The following is a 20093-nucleotide window of genomic DNA, read 5'->3' as shown; positions in this document are numbered from 1 at the left end:
GTAGGAAATAGGTGTTGAAGACTCAGAGTGGCAGCTGTTACCTGTTGCCTTTGTTCTTTTCTGAGCTGGGGAAAAATATACCTTGTCACATGTGGTCACACGATCTTATGCAGCAATCCAACCCCTTAAGTCATGGTTATGGGTAGTTAAGAAGGGTGTTATATGTTGTTATTATATTTTATTATTATTTTTTTTGCCAGTCCTGGACTTGAGCTCAGAGCCTGAGCACTGTCCTTGGACTTTCTCAAGGCTAGAGCTCTACCACTTGAGCCTCAGCACCACTTCTGGGTTTTTCATTTTTCTACGTATGTGGTACCGAGGAATCAAACCTGGGTCTTCATGCATGCTAGGCAAGCACTCTACCACTAGGCCACACTCCCGGCCCTATATTTTATTATTTTTTGCCTAGGCTTGAACCCAGGGCCTGGGTGCTATCTATGAACTTCTTTTACTCAAGGCTAGCACTCCACTACCTCTTCTATTTTTTGCTGTTTAGAAATTCGGGTCTTATGGCCATACTTGTCCAGGCTGGCCTTGAACCATGATCCTCAGTTCTCAGCTTCCTGAGTAGCTAGGATGATAGGAATAAGCCTAAAATCCTATAATCCTAGGCATACGCCTATAATCTCCATTTCAAAGGAGATGGCAGTTTCAGTTTGAGGAAAAGCTTATTTTGTTAGTTGCTTCTTGATTAAAGTCTGAGTCTGGCCCCCTTTACCCTTATTAAAAGTGATATAATCATTTCCCTGTTTCCTCACCTAGGTCTCCTACCTCAGAGCTAACCACACCCACCTAGTCCTGGACTCCAGCTACCAGAACTGAGAGAGAACTTCCTACTGCTTAAGCCACCTAATCTGTGGAACTCCCTGGTGGCAGGTGTTGTAAACTCCCAACACCCTTCGAAGCACAGCAGGCACCACCTGCTCCCTCCCTTCCCGCTATCACAAGCCCCGACCGGCCTGGAAAAGCAGATGTCCCAACGGGATGGGGACAAGGGCGGGCACGGAGCAGTGTCAGTTTTGTGTTTCATGACTTTTTCCTCTCGCAGAGTGGTAGGTTTTCTGGAAGCTGAGAGACCTGCTTAGCCCCAACTCTAGACTCAGCCGGGGCTGCTATCTCTGGCCTGAAGATGGCCCTCAGGAGTGCAGGCCGGCTGGCTGTTCCCGCACCCGGCGCCCCGATCGAGGCCCCAGCACCGGGGAAACCGGCAGCAAGTAGCGGAACGCCCCCTCCCCTCCCCGGCTTCGAATGCGAACCGCGGGCACCGCGTCACCCGCGCCCACCCCGGAACGCAGGCCGATCGGCGCGGAGGCCGGCATCCCCGGTACCTCCAGCCGAGGGGACCCCGGGAAGCGAGAGGGGAGGCGGGCCCTGGGGTCGAGAAAAGGGTGGGGGTGCAGCTTTGTGAGGACACAATTTGCAGAGGCCGCCTAATCCGGAGGCAGGCTGCTCGGCCGGGCGCCTGGAGCATCCCGAGCCAGGGGACCCGGTGCCCTCAGGGCCGAGTGCCCGCGCCCCGCAAAGCACCCCGACTGGGCAGCCAGACCCGGGGCTCCCGAAGCCCGGGGGTCCCGGCCTCGCAGCCGCCACTCGGGATGACGCAACGGCGACGGGTTGCATCAGCCCGCACCCACGTACTCAACCCGCCCCGCTGCCGCCCGGATCCGGACGCTGATTGGTCCACGTTAGGCAGTGACCTCCGCCTCAGCCAATGGACGGCAGCCACAGGGAGGACCGGCTGCAGAGCCAGGGCGCGGGGCGTCTATAAAAGGCTCCCGAGGCGGGGGCGCGCGACTGCGAGACGCGAACTGTCGTTGAGGAGCTGTCGGCGGCCTCGACGCCGCCCGCCTGGCATTTCCGAGCGCAGCCGAGCACTTGGTGCCGCCGGCATGGAGCCGGAGCCGGAACCCGTCACGCTTCTGGTGAAGAGCCCCAACCAGCGCCACCGCGACTTGGAGCTGAGCGGCCACCGCAGCTGGACCGTGGGCCGCCTCAAGGCCCACCTGAGCCTCGTCTACCCCGAGCGTCCGGTGAGAGGGGGCCCCGGGGTTCCCGGGGCGCCACGGCCGCCCGCCTTGGCCCGGAGCCCGTCCTCCGCGGGCGTCGGCCGAGGGGCCGCCCTTCCCGCCCCGCCGCGGCCGAAGCCCCGCTCCTCGCCCCAGCCTTGATCTCCTCCTTCTCACCCCGAAACTCGTCGCTGGGCTTCCCTCCTCACCCCTGCCCCGCGCCCCCCCGCCCTCCTCCTTCACCCGCCTGGTGGTTGTGGCTGTCAGCCTGCATCCGGGCGGACAGCAGTTTGACCTTGGGTGGAGTCATTTCAGACTCCCAGCCTCAGTTTCCCCCCCCTCCACACACACACAACCAGCGTTTCCAATGAATTGTACATGAACGCCGCGGAAACGACTGTTTCTGCCTGCAGCACCCTCCGCGGGGGAGAGGAGAGCTTAGGGGCCGACCCCGGCCAGCGGCCGGAACACTGCGGTGTGCACCCCGGCCCCGTGTCCTAGGACTCCTCCGCCCAGAACCAGGACGTGGCCTCCTCCTCCCGGCCCGCCCCCCCCCCCCCCCCCCGCGCACTGCCCCTCCCGGCCGTGGCCGGACTTCCCGTCCCCGCGGAGTCCCAGGGAGGAGCCCTGGGAAACGAACTTTGCAGCCAAGAGTGCCTTAGAAGGGAGGTGAGCAGGAAGAGCCTGTAAGACTTTTTAGCTCGCCAGTTAAGGTGACTTCCTCGCTTTGTTTTGGTGCACACCTATGTCAACAGTTGGGGTGACTTCCTCGCTTTGTTTTGGTGGACCTGTCAACAGCGCCCCTCAGTCCCTCCCTCCCCCAGCACGTGATGCCGGACCTTCCTGTGTTTACTTTGAACCCTGCTGTTATGTAAGTGTTGGCAGAGGGCTTTACTGCCCGCGAGTGCAGTTCACCATCAAACGGGAGAGGGCATCTGGGCAGCAAAAGAGGGGAACGTGAGCCTTGTCATCTGAGAGCACCAGTCAAGTGGCGCCGACTGTCAATCTGGTTTTTGTTCTGATGGTGGAGACCCTAGCAGGGACTTTTTCTTCTAAGTTCTTAGGAAAGTTCCTTCATTTGAGAAGAGGCTTCTGTCGCAGTGTCCTCCTTTTAGCATGTTCACCCGGCATTCTGCCCTTTCACCCAACATGCTTCCAGGAAAGTACATGGCCTTGTTTCTGGGCATGGCGATGGAGGGACACAAATGGGTAGGGCAGGTATCTGTATCCCCTGGTTGTAAAGGACCAGGCTATGATCTCCTCGAGTGACAACATCAATCCTCTCTGTTGAGTCTGAAAGCCTACATTGTAAATAAGTCTTCCGTGTATGGAAATCTGTGTTTAATGTTTCTGGCAGCAGTATGCCTATCATTTGTTTTCTGTAGTTTAAGCCGGAATAATGTGAGAAGCTCTACTTTATACTGGTTGTTTGCTTAACATTTAGCTTTTACGACACTCAACCTCAGTAAGAACAGAGTGTTCTCAGGCCCTTTGGGGAGGTTGGAAGTTTAAGTGGCATTTACCATAGGCTCTTGCAAATTCATGGGTACAACAATTATCCATGAGGTCAGTGAGGACAGCTAGGAACAGCATAGGATGGGGTTTGGTTTTGAGTACATGGTGTCAAAAATATACTGATATATGCTGATAAGTAGAGTTTTTGCTGTTCCTTTTGTTTTAAACAGCCTCATTTATTGTTTGAGGCTACTTGGCAAGAGCTGCTTTAGTCCAGGCTTTGTATAATTGCTCATTCTAGCAAGAGTGGGTTGACAGGCTGGTGGTGTGTAGTGAGAGCTGTAGAAGAGTACGGATTTCCTAGCACTCTGGAGTCATTTATGGGGGCCAAGAGGGTTTTGAATCTTGACTAACAGCAAGAAACCTTGGACTCAGTTTCCTGAAGTCAGTTTCTTGGGCTCCCTCATCCCCCCTGAAGTAGGGATCTTAACTTTCAGGTTGTAACTCTCACTCACATACCATGTCTCATCTTGGTGAGTCTGCTAATCCTCCTGCGTTTATTTGAAAAAATGGCAGTCATTCCAGCAAGGCTTTGGCTGATTGGGTAAAGGCCCACCTGACAAGTTCTAGGAGTTTATTTTGAGCCCCAACCAGGTTTTATACTTAGTAGCTGTAGAAGCAAGCCCCAGTACAATTTGTGTTTTTAGTATAGATTAGAAAGTAGTTTCTCAGGCTGGCAGCATAGCCAGTGGTAGAGTGCTTGCCTAGCATGCATGAAGCCCTGGGTTCAATTCCTTGGTACCACATACCCAGAAAAGGAGAGAAGTGGTGCTGTGGCTCAAGTGGTAGGGTGCTAGCCTTGAGAAAGCCCAAGGACAGCCAGGCGTGGAGGCTCACTCCTGTAATCCTAGCTACTCAGGAGGCTGAGATCTGAGGATCAAGGTTCAAAGCCAGCCGGGGCATTAAAGGACCTGAGACTCTTATTTCTAATTAACCTCTAGAAAAAGGGAAGTGGGGCTTGGCTCAAGGGTAGCTGAAGAGCTCAGGGAGAGTGCCCAGGCCAAGTTCAAGCCCCATGACCCCCTCCCCCCCAAAAAAGCCCAAGGCCAGTGCTCAGGCTCTGAGTTCAAGTCCCAGGACTGGCAAAAAAAAATTTTCCTATGATGTTTGGGAGAAGCAGACATACTCAGGTTACTTGCATGAAATGGTTTGTGTGAGAATTGATAGATCTGAATGCTGACCTATGTTTCTTTCTGTCCACAGCGCCCTGAGGACCAGAGGTTAATTTATTCTGGAAAGCTATTGTTGGATCACCAGTGTCTCAGGGACTTGCTTCCAAAGGTACTTGTGTGTTACTTATTAATTTTGGAATGTTTTTATGAGCTCAACCAGGTTGAATTCAGATTTTAAGGGGCTCTCATTACTTTTATTTAGCAGGAAAAACGGCATGTTTTGCATCTGGTGTGCAATGTGAAATGTTCCTCAAAAATGCAAGAAACTAGCACTAAGGTATGTCTGTTTTTTCATGATTGTAACAGTTTGGGTCCAGAGATTCTTCAGGGAGGACTTAAAGCATATGAATAACTTTTTCTTTTTTTGCATGTCCTGGGGCTTGAACTCATGGCCAAGGCACTGTCCCTGAGCTTCTTTTGCTCAAGGCTAGCATTCAACCACTTGAATTATGGTGCCACTTCAGCTTTTTCTGTGTATGTGGTACTGAGGAATTGAACCCAGGGATTCATGCATGTTAGACAAACAACTATATATATCACTAACCCACATTCCCAGCCCACCTGAATAAACTTGCAAGGGAGAATGCATGGCCTTTTACTAAGTCATATTTTGTTCTTCTCCAGGACCTGTTAGGAATTGTGCTATCAGTATAGGTAGGAACTGTATTATAAGTCAAGAAGGAATAAATTACTCAAGTATTCTGTGTGCCAAAGTGGAGTTACATGTTATACTGTTTATGATTGAACTTCCAAAAGACGCAACTATCACTTGAAAATGGGTATTTATTAAGCTTATTTGGCTATACAATATTAATACTCTGTGGTACTGTGCTGGATGTAATTTCTGGAAGTAGTTTAGTAGCACAGGTTTTAGTAGTAAATTAGGAAGCAAGTGTAGCACATCACGAAGGCTTCATGCTAATGGTAGCTGCATTGGAAGACTTCAGTAAAATTGTAGCATAATTGCTCCAGGAAAATGAATTATTTTTTGTCACAAGCCAACATGATCAGAGATGACACAGTAACTGACATCCAACCCTGGAATTGGGGTTTGGGGCACTTTTCCAAGGTATTTACTGAATAGGGTACAGGGGTGTGTGTGCAGAAAGTGAAGTCACAATGTCACAATATCCTTCAGGTCACATGCACCTATCTCTGGCCTTTCCTTTTCTTTTTTTGGTGTCAGTTGGTTGTGGGGCTTGAACTCTGGGCCTGGGCATTATCCCTTAGCTATTCAGCTCAAGGCTTTTGCCCTACTACTTGAGCCACAGTGATGCTTCTGTTTTCTGGTGGTTAATTAGAGAGAAAAATCTGACAGCCTTTAGTGCCTGGGCTGGCTTTGAACATCAGTCCTCAGATCTCAGCCTCCTGAGTAGCTAGGATTATAGGCGTGAACCACCATGTCCAGCTTACCAGTCATGATACAATCTTAATATCCTTGAAGTCACGAGCACCAACCATGTGATACAATCTTATTCAAGTGATAAATGACTTCGAGTAAGCAGTAAATGACTTTCAGTTTGCATAGGCTTTTGTCTATCCCCAGGGTAGGGGGGAATTGGTCTATATACAGGATAGAAATCTGAATTCCTATCAACCCAGGACTGATTAACCTTTTCAGGAAACTCAGCGTTCTGACAGTATGTTGGGAGAAAGCATTCCAACCTTCCAATTCTTTCCAGTCTCAGAGCTTATCTTCTGGGGCTCTCACATTTTCAGTATCTGCTGAGGTGCTGGTTCTCCAGCAAAGAGCTTCATATATGCCAGGCAAACACTTGACCAGCCAACCACATTCCCAGCCCCAGAAGATGGGGAGTTAGGGTAGAGTTGTAGCAGATCTACTTTGATTTCAGACTTCTTTGATGAGATTCCTGTCACATGTAGGTTGTGGAAGCTGCAGAGCGGCCCGAAGGCCCTAATCAAGGGCAGCATCTTGGGGATTCCTCCAGCGACAGCTTGAGGCAAAGGGAAGTTCTTCGGAACCTCTCTCCTGTCTGGGAGAATGTCTCAAGGTGAGTGCTATATCAAGACCACCAATGTGCCTCTCATGCACCATTTTTTTTTTTTCCCCAGTCCTGGGCCTTGACCTCATGGCCTGAGCACTGTCCTTGGGCCTTCTCAAGGCTAGAACTCTACAACTTGAGCCACAGCACCATTTCTGGCTTTTTTCTATGTATGTGGTGCTGAGGAATTGAACCCAGGTCTTCGTGCATGCTAGTTGTGAATCAATTTTTAAGGAGAAGGTGTGCTTACACATGCATACTCAGAATTATGATGTATTCATGCAGTACATGGTGGACTATGATGTATGGGAGAACTATGGCTCTACTCTTAACAATACCTTGTGAATTTATTCTGGATACACAGCCTTTTAGGAACATAAAGTTGTATGCATATATTGAGAATGCAAGCATTTTCCCATTCTGTGTGGGCGTTTTCCATTGGTTGTCCTCCTAGTTGGAATTCAGGCTGCTGTGACAGGAACAGCTGCTCTGTTCAGTGGCTTTGTGCTTCTTTTGCCATATCATAGTGACAATGGTGAACAAGAACTTGGTATTTCAACAAGACTATGGTGGAGGTACTAGGACAAAAGATCATCTCTAATATAGTTAGAGCTTTTCTTTAGAGCAAAGGCCAGAAGTGCTTACCTGCTGTCATTTCATAGTTCTTAGAACACCTTTTTATTTTCAGTGCTGAGCGTTGAAAGCCTCAAGCTTGCTAGGCAGGTGCTCTGCTAGATGCCATTGCACCCAAAGAAAGGCCCTCAAGAACTTTGCTGCCCACTGGCCACAATTGCAGTCCTCCCAGTCTCGACCTTCCACCTAGCTGGGATTACAAGCATGAGCCACTGGCATCCAACTAAGTTCTTAGAACACCTTGTAAAAGTTTGGGGAAAAAATAATAATATGCTAACTATAAATGGTGGTTCTTTAACTTGTGAATTCCCTGTTCTTTTCTAGGAGAACTGGAGTTTTTTATGTTTTTGTTTGTCTTTTTATTTTTTAGAGACAGGTCTTATTATGTAGCCTAGGCCAGCCTCAAACTGAAGATCCTCCTGCCTTGGCCTCTTGTGTTGAGATTGTAGGTGTGTCCCACCACATCCAACTCTTTTAGTAGTTTATATATTTGTTTTTGATAAATCACATGTTTGCGGAAGGAGTAGTACCTTTTTCTGAAATGGAAATTTCAAATAAACAAATAAGGAGAAGGACGTGAATGATGACTCCCTACCCGTCATTCAGCCAAGAGTGACAGAGTCACACTCTGTCCCTGTCCTAAATTTTTTTTGAAGTACTTTAAATTCTCAGATCTTTTGTCATGTTATTCCTCATGTTCCAGTATACAACTGTAAAAACTTCTTAGTTTCAAAAGCAATGCTATATCATCATCAGACCTAACAAAAATTTAAAGTGCTCTTACCTCACTTGCATGTGCTATGTTTTTAAGCATTTTCTGTTGCTCAGTGATACAACACTTGCATAGCATTGCAAGGCTCTGGGTTCTATTTCCAGTAGCACAAAACAAAAACCCAGTATCATATCATGGCTAGCATGTATTGGAATGCTATTTCAGAAATACATTAGGTAGAGCCAGGTGAGGCGGCTCTGGCCTGTAATCCTAGTTGCTCAGGAAGCTGAGATCTGAGGATCATGGTTCAAAGCCAGCCCAGACACTAAAGTCCATGAGACTCTTATCTCCAATTAACCACCAGAAAATCAGAAATGGTGCTGTGGTTCAAGGGGCAGGGCGGCAGACTTGAGCCAAGAGCTCAGGGACAGTGCCCAGGCCCAGAGTTCAAGTCCCATGACCTACAAAAAAAAAAAAAGGAAATTGACTAGGCATAGAATTAACTGAAAAAGGTCTGGTAGTGTGGCCTAGTGGTAGAGTGCCACTGTGCTTGGCTTAAAACCCTGGGTTCTATTCCTCTGTCACATACAGAAAAAGCCGGAAGTGGTGCTGTAGTTCAAATGGTAGAATGCAAACCTTGAGGAAGCTCAAGGATAATGCCCAGGCCCTTGAGTTCAATCTCCAGGACTGGCAAAAAAAAAGAATTTACTGAAATAAGTGGCATGGTGGCTCAGGGCGTGATGGGTCATGCCTGTAATCCTAGTTACTCAGGAGGCTGAGATCTGAGGATCAAAGTTCAGAGCCAGCCTGGGCACAAAAGGACTTGAGACTCATATCTCCAATTAACCCCTAGAAAAATGGGAAATGGGGTTTGGCTCAAGGGTAGGGTGGTAGCCTTGAGCTGAAGAGCACAGGGTCAACACCCAGACCTAGGGGTAGGGCAGTAGCCTTGAGCTGAAGAGCTCAGGGACAGTACCCAGCCTGAGTTCAAGCACCATGACCCACAAAAAAAGAATTTACTGAAATAGACTGTCAGCAAATACATTGACTAATTGTATATATTATCAGATAAGCATTCTCAAAACTGCTTTCCTTATTTTAGCCAATTGGAGAGTTGAGGCCAGTATCTGACCTCTTAAATGAACTTGTTGATTTTGTTCAACAAATATTTACTGAGCAGCGATTAGATCTAACTTTGTTGAACTATATTCAGGGATTACCACATAACTTGCAGTCTGCCTGCCATCTACTTCATGAAGTACTGCCAGAGAGACTGACAAAATATGGCAGTATGAGTTAAGATGACTACTCCCTGCTAGAAGCTGTTGGCCTGACTGAAAATGCTTGAGTGTAGCATCACAAACTTTGTCTCCAGTTCAGCCTTGCTCCTTATTGGCTCATGACCTGTGAAGATCCCTGTTTTTTCTTCAGTGTACTTGGTCCTTTTCCTCAGGTCACTGGGGATCCATTAACCTGTCCAGGACCCCCAGTGGTTAGTAAGCACTCAGGAGTGATGGCATGGGCACACAGAACCCTGAAAGGGTTAGGGTAGGGCTGGAGGAAGAAGTTATATTGGGAGAAAGGGAGAGATGCCACTCAGGAAAGGCCCTAGATTTGTGGCTGTACAGCTGGTCTCTGAAAGATGATTAGAGAATTCAGTCTATTCCTGCAGTGAGGGCTAATTCCTGCCTGGTGCAATCAGAAAAGCCCTGAGACTTGGCACGTTAGTGCATCTGTGCTAAAGGCACACAGTAGTGCCCTCGGTGCCTACAGGATGGTAGCCTGCTGCAGAACAGGGCTCTTGTCTTTCCACAGCATCTGAGCTGTGCTAGGAGGACTTGGTCTCCTGTGTCTGGTTTGAATTCTTAATTGTAATTTAGTTTTAACTCTTCATACCCAATCAACTCAGGACATGTTTTTGTTTTACTCTGTGTGTAGACCTGAGGCTGTCCAGCAGGCATTCCAAGGCCTGGGGCCTATTTTCCCTGGCTACACAACGTATGGGTGGCTGCAGCTTTCCTGGTTCCAGCAGATCTACGCACGCCAGTACTACATGCAGTAGTAAGTCCTTTTTGCTATGCTAGGTGTGGCCTTGGTCTCAGGCACTGAGGGAAATTTCTGCCCACACTAAAAAGTTCAGAATAGAGGAAGGAGTTTCTGCAGAACCCAGAGTGGAGTATAAATGACAGCTACTTCCTGAATTGTGATTGTTGCAGGGTACTGGTAACCTTTATTTACACTAGGTGCTAAAGTTTTGAGAAAATTATAATTAATGGAGTGGTCTTAATATTTAACTCCAGATGAAATTTACCATCTGGGTTTTCTTAGAAAAGGTGTTTATTGATATGACTGTAAAAACTGTCTTGCAAGATTTAGTGGCTCACATCTGTAATCTTAGCTATAAGGGAGGGTAAGATTTGGAGGATTGCAGTTCAAGGCAAGCCCAGGAGAAGTTTGTGAAACTCCGTCTTGACGAATAAGAAGCTGTGGACTCAGAATAATAGAGCACTAGCCTTGAGTGAAAAAACTCAGAGATAGTACCCAAGCCCTGCGTTTAAGTCCTCCAACCTACCAAAATGAAAAAAAACTAAGTGCATTGGTATATTCTTGTGAGACCAGCTATTATGGGAAGCATAAATAGTATCCACAGTGCAGGTTGATTTAGCTGGGGCAAGCTAATCTTTTGATCCAGGTGCTGGTGGCTCATGCTAGTAATCCTAGCTACGTAGGAAGCTGAGAGCTGAGGATCATAGTTCAAAGCCAGCCTAGGCAGAACTCATCTCCACCAGGAAACCAGGAGTGGAGCTGTGGCTAAGTGGTAAAGTACTAGCCTTGATCAAAATTGTTCAGGGACAGCATCTACGCCCTGAGTTCAAGCCCTACAACTCGGGTGGCGGGGGGGGGGGGGTAGGGAGAAGATAAGACCCTGTTTGAATGAGAAAAAGCAAAAAGAAGCTGGATACTGGTGGCTCATGCTTATAATCCTAGTTAGGAGACTGAGATCAGTTTGAAGCCTGGGCAAGAAAGTAAGGCTCCTATCTCCAGTTAGCCAAAAGTGGAGAAATGTGGCTTCTTGAGGAGAAAAACTCTCAGGGATAGTGCCCCAGGTCCTGCATTCAAGCCCCATAATCTACAAAAATAAAGCAAAAGGGATGGTCATGGTTCAAATGGGAGAACACACCTGCTTAGCAAGTAGGAAAAAAAGTTGTTCTGCAAGTTGAAGAAAACTCAAGTTGTATTAGTTATAATTCTTAACTTGTAAAAGGCCCCAATGTAAATCAAGGTATACAAACCATAATCTTCAGAGTGCTTTGACCTCAACACTATCCACTTCTATTTTTATTGTAGTTTAGCTGCCACTGCTGCATCAGGAGCTTTTGTCCCATCACCAACTGCACAAGAGATACCTGTGGTCTCTGCACCCACTCCAGCCCCTATCCACAACCAGTTTCCAGCTGAAAATCAGCCAGCCAATCACAATGCAGCTCAAGTGGTGGTTAATCCTGCAGCCAATCAGAACTTGCGAATGAATGCACAAGGTGGCCCCATTGTGGAAGAAGACGATGAGATAAATCGAGATTGGTTGGATTGGACCTACTCAGCTGCTACGTTTTCAGTTTTTCTCAGTATCCTCTACTTCTACTCCTCCCTAAGCAGATTCCTCATGGTCATGGGGGCCACTGTTGTTATGTACTTGTAAGTAGATGGTTTCTCCTTTTGTTCCCCTTTTTATCGAAAGTATACACTACTGTGACTCCAATCAAGTTCAGAGTTTCCCTTCAAGCAGTGAAGGAAGTGTGTCATAATTTGGCACTTTTAATGTAGGAAATCCATGGTTTGCTTGTGTATTGTTCAGAACACCTTGTGTTAAAGAATATTCTCATCTTCAGGATTGGTTTTCTTCCTCTTCCTCTTGTGGCTCATGAACCACACAGACATAGGCATATGGAGGCATAGGAAGCTGTCTTTGTCTTAAGAACCTGTTTGTATCATACTACAGCTGCCTTCCGGGAAAAAGGTCAGGGCATGACTATTAGCACCGCCCTAGAGGGCCAGGAAAGTCTCCTGAGGCTTGATGTAGTTGTATTCCTGAGCAGCATTTCCCACGTGGGCACTCTTCCATACCTCCTCCTTAGGACATTGGAGTTTTACATTTAAAGGGGGGTGCTTCTGCTGGTGTAGGTGGAAGCAAGGGATGCTGCTGTTCTATAGTGCACCATATAGCTCTCACCTAAATACCCAGCCTAGTCCAGCTCCCTAAGGCTTAAGCTGACACAGCCTGGCCTAGAGGACAGGATTTTCTGGTTGTAACTGGAAGAACTTTTTCCTTTGTGAAAATGGATTGTGTTTTAGTTTTGGAGAATTAAACACACACACATAACCACACACAACACCAAGGTGGCTCATGCCTGTAATTCTGACTACTCAGGAGGCTGGGATCCAGAGAACTGAAGTTCAAAGCCAGCCTGGAAGGAAAGTTCTAGGGAGTCCAGTCTTCAAAATAACCAACAAAAAGCTGAGCTGGAGGTGTGGCTTCAGTCGTAGATCTCAAGCTGATGAGACCCTGTGTTCAAACCCTGGTGCCAGCAAGTAAAGAATATAAAACATAGAAAAACATTTAGAATAATACAATATCCATATGCCATAATTATGGTTAATATTTTGTTATGCTCATGTTAAGACTTGAATTGGCTTTTATAAATAAAGCTTTTAGTCAGTTCTTCCTATAATCACAAAACTTAAAGATGACCAAATTTATTATTAAACCAGCTTTATTTTATTTATTTGTATGTATGTGTTCCCCTCTGTTGGTTTTCCAGTGTGAGGTACATATAATTCAGGCAGACAAGCACCTGTTAGGCATTCTGGCCACCTTCAGTTTCCTTGCTGATGAGTAGATGCAATCCCTGTCTAAAGAACTGAGAGAGCCTCCGATGGGTGTGATGGAAAGGCTGTGAGAGGGTCTTCCCATAAGCTTCTGCTCCAGGTGTTTTGTGAAGCTAAGATTCCTGAGAAATTCTCTACAGTATTAATGTGGCTAGTATTGATGTGGACTTATATGTACTTCCTTTGAAGGCATCACGTTGGGTGGTTTCCATTTAGACAGAGGCCAGTTCAGAACTTCGCGAATGATGGTCCTCAGGAAGCTGGGAATCAGGACCCCAACAATAACCTACAGGTATGGACCCTCTACTGGAGCCAGGTGAGCTGATGGCTGTGCCAGGCTCTCTGGTCTCTTACCTCCATGTCCAGCCTTGTGTTTGCCATTTTATAGGCCAAGTGTTTCATGATCTTTATTATTACTTTTTGGGTTTTTTTGGTCAGTAGTGGGGCTTGAACTCTGGGCTTGGGCGCTGTCCCTTAGCTTTTCAGTTCAAGCCTAGTGCTCTACTACTTGAGCCACAGCCACTTCCAATGATCTTTAAAAACAAACAAAAACTTGAAGAGCAGCAGCTACTACTAAATCTTGGAGTGTGCCATAAAAATCTGTCAGGTATTTTTTTTTCATAACCTATAATCACTGTTTTATTGCACATATATACTCTTCAGTAGAAAATTATAATATGCTGTAATACTGAGAACAATATTAAATGAGAATTACATTTCTGTTATTATTTTTTTCTTGGACTGACAGCAAGGAATTCACTTCAAAGTACAAATTAAGCCAAAGTTGCACAAAACTTGACACTGCAGGGTATTTAGATATTGTATCTTTGCACTTGTTCTAAGAGCTTCCTTGCAAAGATATTAACAATGAATACATTTTGAGAAATCTGGATAGAAGATGTGGCATTGTTTTAAACTAATCTATTAAGTTTTACAAGGGGAAATATATTCTAAGTGTAGGGACATTTTTTACAGAAACATTGCATATATTCGCATAATTGCTTATTAATATCTAGGAATTTTAATTTTCACGGTGAGATTTATCTTATTTTTTAAAAAAATGATTTTATTAACATGGATTTTTTTTACATTGTATCTCAAATGTTAAGTTTAACAAATAAGTATTCAAGAATGGGATCTCTATATGTAATCACTGGCACATAAATTTAAAAACAGTTAAAAAATTAAGCTGAGAGTTTGTATGTCATAGATACATATCAATATATATAACATTATATCTATCGAGTATATATCCCATCATAGATTTTTATGTCTGTAGTTATATTTATATCTTCAAGATCATGTCAGTGACCTTGAGTACCTGAGTATTGAATCATCGCTCTTGTACTGTTTGGATCTAATATCCACATATCAAGGAAACCTTTGGTCTTCTCACTCAACATTATTTGCTCTAGTTTCATACACTTCCTAGTGAATGCCATTATTTTATCTTGTCCTATCAGGTATTTTTTTTTTTTATCACATAGTAGTAGATGTTTTTGCATGTGTAAATAATGTTTTACAGCCATATTTTGAGATCCATAGAAGCTGCTGACAGTTTTTATAATCAAGAACTATTCCTTAGAGAATGGATTGATTTCTTGGGAAACAGTGTACAGGAATAGTATGTTTTTGTGCTCAAACCTGGGCTTGACCCTTGGTGTCTTGTAGCTGTCTTGGTAACCTTTCTCCTCCTGTCTGGTCTTCTACTGAGTCATGCCTCTAGTCCTGCATCTTGCTGGTTAATAGTCTCTCAGACTTGCCTATGCTAGCTTCAAACTATGATCCTCAGATCTTGGTCTCATGAGTGGCTAGGATTACAGGAATGAGCTACCAGTGCCCAGCTTTTGAAAGGTAGATTGATGGATGACCCTAGAGGATAATCTCATAACAAAAATGTCCTATAGTAGGTTTTCAGAACTCTGGGTTTATTAATAGAGCATTGCCACAATTGGAATATCTGTGGTTTTTTTCATATATATATTTTTATTGTAATTAATAGAAGGGTTACATTATATTCATCAGATAGAAGGTGCACTACTTCACAAACATTGATACCCTTTTTCATGTCTTGATCCCCATTTCCCTCTCCCACTCCCACCCCTGTTTTTGTTTTTTACCAGTCTTAGGGTTTGAACTCAAGACCCTGAGCTTCTTTTGCTCAAGGTTAGCACTCTTATCACTAAGCCCCATATCTATGTGTAATGAAATGTTGAGTTAATTACTGACTTCATAATGGTTAAGATCACATTGCTTCATTTGCTGTGATAGTTGCTACCAAGAGTATTCAAAGCTGTGGAACATCCCAGCAACAGTCAAGCTGTGGGATCCACGAGGAGACTCATGAGCTGCATTCCTTGGCCTAGCCTACCCAGGTCCAACGATTTGATGCTGCCCTCTCTCGTGTTCCTCACTTGTATTCATCATGGCCCCATTTGTTTTCTCCTTGTTTCATTACCAGCAAGAAGATGATCCTGAAGCTGAAAGCCCCAACCACCTCCCCCCAGACCGGGGGGTGCTGGATGCCGAGCAGACCAGCCCCTCATTTATGAGTACCGCGTGGCTTGTCTTTAAGACTTTCTTTGCCTCTCTTCTTCCGGAAGGCCCTCCAGCCATAGCAAACTGATGGGCTTTCACTGTAGCAGCTCAGCTCGAGGCTTTGACAGGCACAGACTGCATCACCCGACCCCAGCTCGAGCGCTTCATCTGGACCGGATATCACATAGTCATGGCAAACCTACAAGGACAATATGCACAAAGTAAGACATGGAGCCATGATACAGATTGAACAAAAACCGCCCGGGGCTTCTCATGTCTTTATTCTGAAGAGCTTTACTATATATAATGTCTGTAGTTTACTAGGCACTGTAAGTAGGAGGCATTAGTGTCGCATGTTAATGCCTGAGGAACCCCCAGACGTGTGCGTCTGCATGTGTGTTGTACATAGCAGTCAGGCAGAAATGGTTCTGCTGGTACGATTTGATTCCTGTTGGAATGTTTAAATTACACTAAGTGTACTACTTTATATAATCAGTGAAATTGCTAGACATGTTAGCAGGACTTTTCTAGGAAAGACTTATCTATAATTGCTTTTTAAAATGCAGTGCTGTAAACCAAGAGGAACTTGGCAAAGATGGTAACCTTTGCTGGGTTTTCTGTTCAATAAAGTTTTCCTATGAATCACTGTGGCAGAGACTCCTGTTGTCCTGGCAGTGTACTCCATGTCCCTTGTCACTGGAGGGTCAGCAGTGGAGCTGCTCATGAAAGAACTGCTTGTACTTGTGAAGAATGGCACGGTGATACAGTGTGTGCCCTGTTTCCTGCCTGAAATGACACTGGCTGGTGCAGGTAGCTGCCAAGGTTATATCCTCCATATTTAGCATCACCAGCTAAGTACCTTCCACCTTGCCAGCTTTGCAGTAGTGGTCCCCACACAGGTGGTATGGTCTGGAAGCTGAGCCATCACTTTGTGATTTAAATTCTTTAAATGTTAGTTTTATAACTGTTGTGCTTAAAAGCAAAGTTGTTCAGGTTTTCTATGGGTAGTGTTGTTTGTGAAAGTCCTCCTCAGTGTTTTCTTTTTCTTTTTTTTTGCAAAGTAAATGGACCTTTGGCATAATGGTTGTGACTTTTTTTGTGTGCCAGTGTGGGAGCTTGAATTTAGGGCCTGGGCACTGTCCCTGAGCTCTTTTGCGCAAGGCTAGCACTTTTACCATTTTGAACCACAGTGCCATTTCTGGTTTTCTGGTGGTTAATTGAGGATAGTTCTCATAGACTTTGCTCCCTGGGCTGGCTTTGAGCCACTGTCCTCAGATCTCAGCCTCCTGAGTGGCAGGATTACAGATGTAAATCATTTAACACCACTTATTACTAGGAGTATTGCATCCTGAAACAACTCAGCAACTTCCACTGCACTCCTCACATGTGGGGCCGAAGAACTAGGTTCATAGGGAGTATGTTGGATTTCTAGGGTTATAACAGCCACAAATTGAGTGGCTTAAAGCAATTTAGATTTGCCAGGTGTGATGATATGTACACCTGTAATTCCAGCAGCACTCAGGAGACTGAGGCAGGAGGATCCCACATTGGAGACCATCCCATCTCAAAATCACAAAAGAGATTCATTGTGGTGGGGGCCAGAAGAGACATCAAGGTAGTGGAGGGTTTTTTTCCTCCCCAGGGCTCTGAGGGAATGTTCTGGGTCCTTCTGGCTTCTGGAAGTTGCCCATCCTGACATTTCTGGCTCACAGCTGCACCGTCAGTGTGTGCACCATCTCCACATGGCCTTTCCCCATCTCTGCTGTGTCTTACCATGGCCTTCTTACAAGGACAACAGTTTAAATATTCAGATCCCATTTCCAGATATCAGCACATTCTAGGGCTCTGGATGGGCGTAAACTTGTGGGATGCTGTGGGTGATACCCCAAATTTCTATGTTAGAAAATTAATCCTCAAATTCTTATGTGGTGGAATTTGGAAGTACACCTCTGAGGGGTAACTAGGGTTAGATGAGGTTGGGGTGGGGCTTCTATGATGGAATGGCTGACTGTGTGAGAAAAGGGAAAGTACTTGAGCCACCTCTGCTGCTCTGGCCTTGGGATTTCCTCCCCCGTGTCACAGTGCCACAGAAAGGGCCCTCCTGACCAGACACTGGCACCTGGACATTGGAGCCACAGGTGAATAAACTTCTCTGTTAGGGTGATAGATCCAGGATGGAACTGAGGCAGAGCACATCTGGGATTCAGGGCAGGCCTCAGGAGAGTCACATCAGGGAGTGACTGCCCCCCTCTGGTATCGGATTCCCAAAGGAAACTCAGCCCAGCTCAGGCTAGACTTCTCAGGAAGGAAAGTCTGGGGTTCCCTCAATAGCTAGAGAACTCCCTCTGGCCGAGGTGCTGGCTGAGGGCACAGGGACAGAGTGGACCACCAGTTAATGACAAATTTCAGAAGTGAGCCGTGTAACTCATGTGTTTCTTAGGGTCTGAATATCTTGTATAAGTTTGTGAGGATGTTTTATACATATCCACTGAATGAGGTTTTCCTCCCTCCTCTTAACACTTAGTAATAGTCAATTTTGCATCACAGTCTCTGAGCCACAGGATAATGGGGATAAAGGACCACGATGCTGGGGGTGGCACATGCTCTTCTGTGTTTCTGCTGCCCTCTGGGACAGGGGCAGCTTATACCCTGCTAGATGGGAGTGTGACTGTACTGTCTCTGCAGGTTATATGGTTTAAGGGAAATGTGTATTATTGCAAGCAGATGAAAAGAAAACTCAGCTTCGTGGCTGTCAGCTTTGTGTATCATTTGACTAGGCCCAGGGCGAGCATCGAGGTATGTGGGGAGGTGTTGGGTAGCAGTGACTGGTACCTGCAGCTAGCGGACTGAGTTGAGATGATCCTTGATGGCTCCATGCACTTAGCTCAAAGGTCTTCGTTACAGTGCTGAGGTTTGACTGAAGGGGCAGCATTTGGCTTTAGTTCCAGCTCCTGTCTGTGGCTTGGGCTGCCACCCTGCCCTGCGGATGTCAGTCTCCAAGCCAGCTCCACCATCAGCAGCCATCTTGCATAACCCTGATGGCTCTGCTTCTCTGACAGAACAAAGCTGATGCAGGATCCTGGCTCCAGAGGCCATGGGATCCACTTAGCTCCTCAGTGAGAGTGAGGGCCTTCTCCGGTCACCTGCGTTGCTTCTTATCAGTAGCCTCTTCCCTTGACTGCCTGAGAAAGAAGGCAGAAGGGTTCCCATTGCAGGGATCAGGCTAGGTGGCGTGGGAAGAGGAGGCAAACCTCATCTGGAGAACTATCACTGGGCTGGAAGTGGTAAAGGAGGACCTATTCCAGCCTGGTGACCACTGAGAGCTATACTGTAGACCTGGTGCCAGGGCTGCTGTTAGTCCTCCATTTTGGCAACAACACCTGAGAACACTCAAGGGGTAGAGACTTAAGTGGGAATATGGCTTATGTGGTACAGTACCTGCTTGGGCAGGAGGCCTTGAGTTTAAACCCCAGTACCACTGAAAGGAAAAAAAATAACGTATGTTGGCTCAAAGGTTTCAGTCATGACCACTGCATCGCATTGTTTCTAGGCAGAGCAGAGCCTCTACCTTGGTAATCAGGAAGCAAGAAGAGAGACAGGCCAGGCCTGGGACAACACTGAATCTCCCTGGGACCCCTGGAGCCCAGTGATCTGCTTCCTGCAATTAGGCCCTCCCTCCTAAAGTTGCCACCATGTCCCAATAGCCCATGAACTTGATGAATCTATTATCTATGAGGCCAGAGCCCTCGTGATCCAGTCACTTCTCAGGCCTTCAACATGAGCCTTTGCAGGACAGCTGAAATTCACACCTTCACAATTACACTCTGGAGAGCCCTGGTGCCTCTACACCTGGGGCTTTACACCGCTGGCTGGCAAGCACATCTGTAATGCCTTCAACTCAACTGTCACTGCTGGAGACCCACTGGGTGCCAGGCCTACTCTTGGACAGTTCCATTCAGGGCCATAGGTAGATGGAGAGGGAGAGCAGGAACAGAATTGCTGGTTGGGAGGGGCAGGGTTTTCAGGGTGGGAGAGGATGGCCTATGCCTTAGAGGAGATACTAGGGCGATGCCACCTTGTGATGGGTAAACAGAGCCAGGATCTGATGCCAACCCTCTGGTTGTTCTGGGCTGACGGGGGAGTCAGTGTGTAGGGATGAGGTCAGAGAGGCTATCTACAGGGAAGTACAGGGGTGGGGCAGGAGGGCTGGCTTGGGCCCTAGCCATGGGTCCAGCACTTCACCTCTGACCTCTTCTTCAGCCTCAATCTAGGCCCTCTGCCATGTCATGGGGGTGCTTCACAAGGCTCCATGTGCTTTCCAAAGGGGACAAAGGTGGCCTGTCACCTGGTCATACTGGCTGGAAGAACCTGGAAACCAATATGTTGTTTGTAAACATGTGTTAAATACACTTTTCCACTGAGGAGAGGACACAAAGATCCTTTGTAAAACACAAGTAAAGAGCCAGGCGTTTTAAAAGGTTAGATAAATAAGAATCTGTTGCCTATGCAGAAAAGACAAACCCTTCCGTGGTTCCCAGAGCTAGGGTATACAGGAAATGCTAACTACTAGTCTCTTGAATACAGATCCTGGAGAGTGGTGGAAATTTAGGCTCTGGGGTTTGAACTC

At 46.5% G+C, this 20093-nt stretch overlaps 1 protein-coding gene across 3 annotated transcripts; it reads left to right on the top strand.

Moving 5' to 3' along the window:
• Nucleotides 1-1483: 1483 nt before the first annotated feature.
• On the top strand, nucleotides 1484-15725 carry Herpud1 (homocysteine inducible ER protein with ubiquitin like domain 1). 3 transcript variants are annotated; one of them, XM_090357605.1, is made up of 8 exons: nucleotides 1484-2030; nucleotides 4725-4802; nucleotides 4899-4970; nucleotides 6578-6705; nucleotides 9980-10102; nucleotides 11390-11737; nucleotides 13118-13220; nucleotides 15390-15725. In XM_090357605.1, the coding sequence occupies exons 1-8, from the start codon at nucleotides 1596-1598 to the stop codon at nucleotides 15552-15554; spliced, it is 1452 nt and encodes a 483-aa protein (XP_090213731.1). In that variant the 5' UTR covers nucleotides 1484-1595; the 3' UTR covers nucleotides 15555-15725. The 3 variants fall into 3 exon arrangements, with proteins under 3 accessions (XP_090213731.1, XP_090213730.1, XP_090213732.1); XM_090357604.1 differs by having other exon boundaries at nucleotides 1485-2030; nucleotides 4896-4970; XM_090357606.1 differs by lacking the exons at nucleotides 1484-2030; nucleotides 4725-4802 and having other exon boundaries at nucleotides 4958-4978; nucleotides 15390-15666.
• Nucleotides 15726-20093: the final 4368 nt, after the last annotated feature.

The sequence above is a fragment of the Megascapheus bottae genome, chromosome 24 (assembly GCF_031878675.1).
Source record: "Megascapheus bottae isolate mThoBot1 chromosome 24, mThoBot2.hap1, whole genome shotgun sequence".
Lineage (NCBI taxonomy): Eukaryota > Metazoa > Chordata > Mammalia > Rodentia > Geomyidae > Megascapheus > Megascapheus bottae.
This window is presented reverse-complemented; position numbering and strand designations above follow the sequence as displayed.

Excerpts from the sequence above, each read along its gene's own strand:
- Herpud1 (XM_090357604.1), top strand. The coding sequence starts at position 1,596 with ATGACGCAACGGCGACGGGTTGCATCAGCCCGCACCCACGTACTCAAC. Across the intron at positions 2,031-4,724 it reads TCGTCTACCCCGAGCGTCCG|CGCCCTGAGGACCAGAGGTT; the intron begins GTGAGAGGGGGC and ends TTCTGTCCACAG. Across the intron at positions 4,971-6,577 it reads TGCAAGAAACTAGCACTAAG|GTTGTGGAAGCTGCAGAGCG; the intron begins GTATGTCTGTTT and ends TGTCACATGTAG.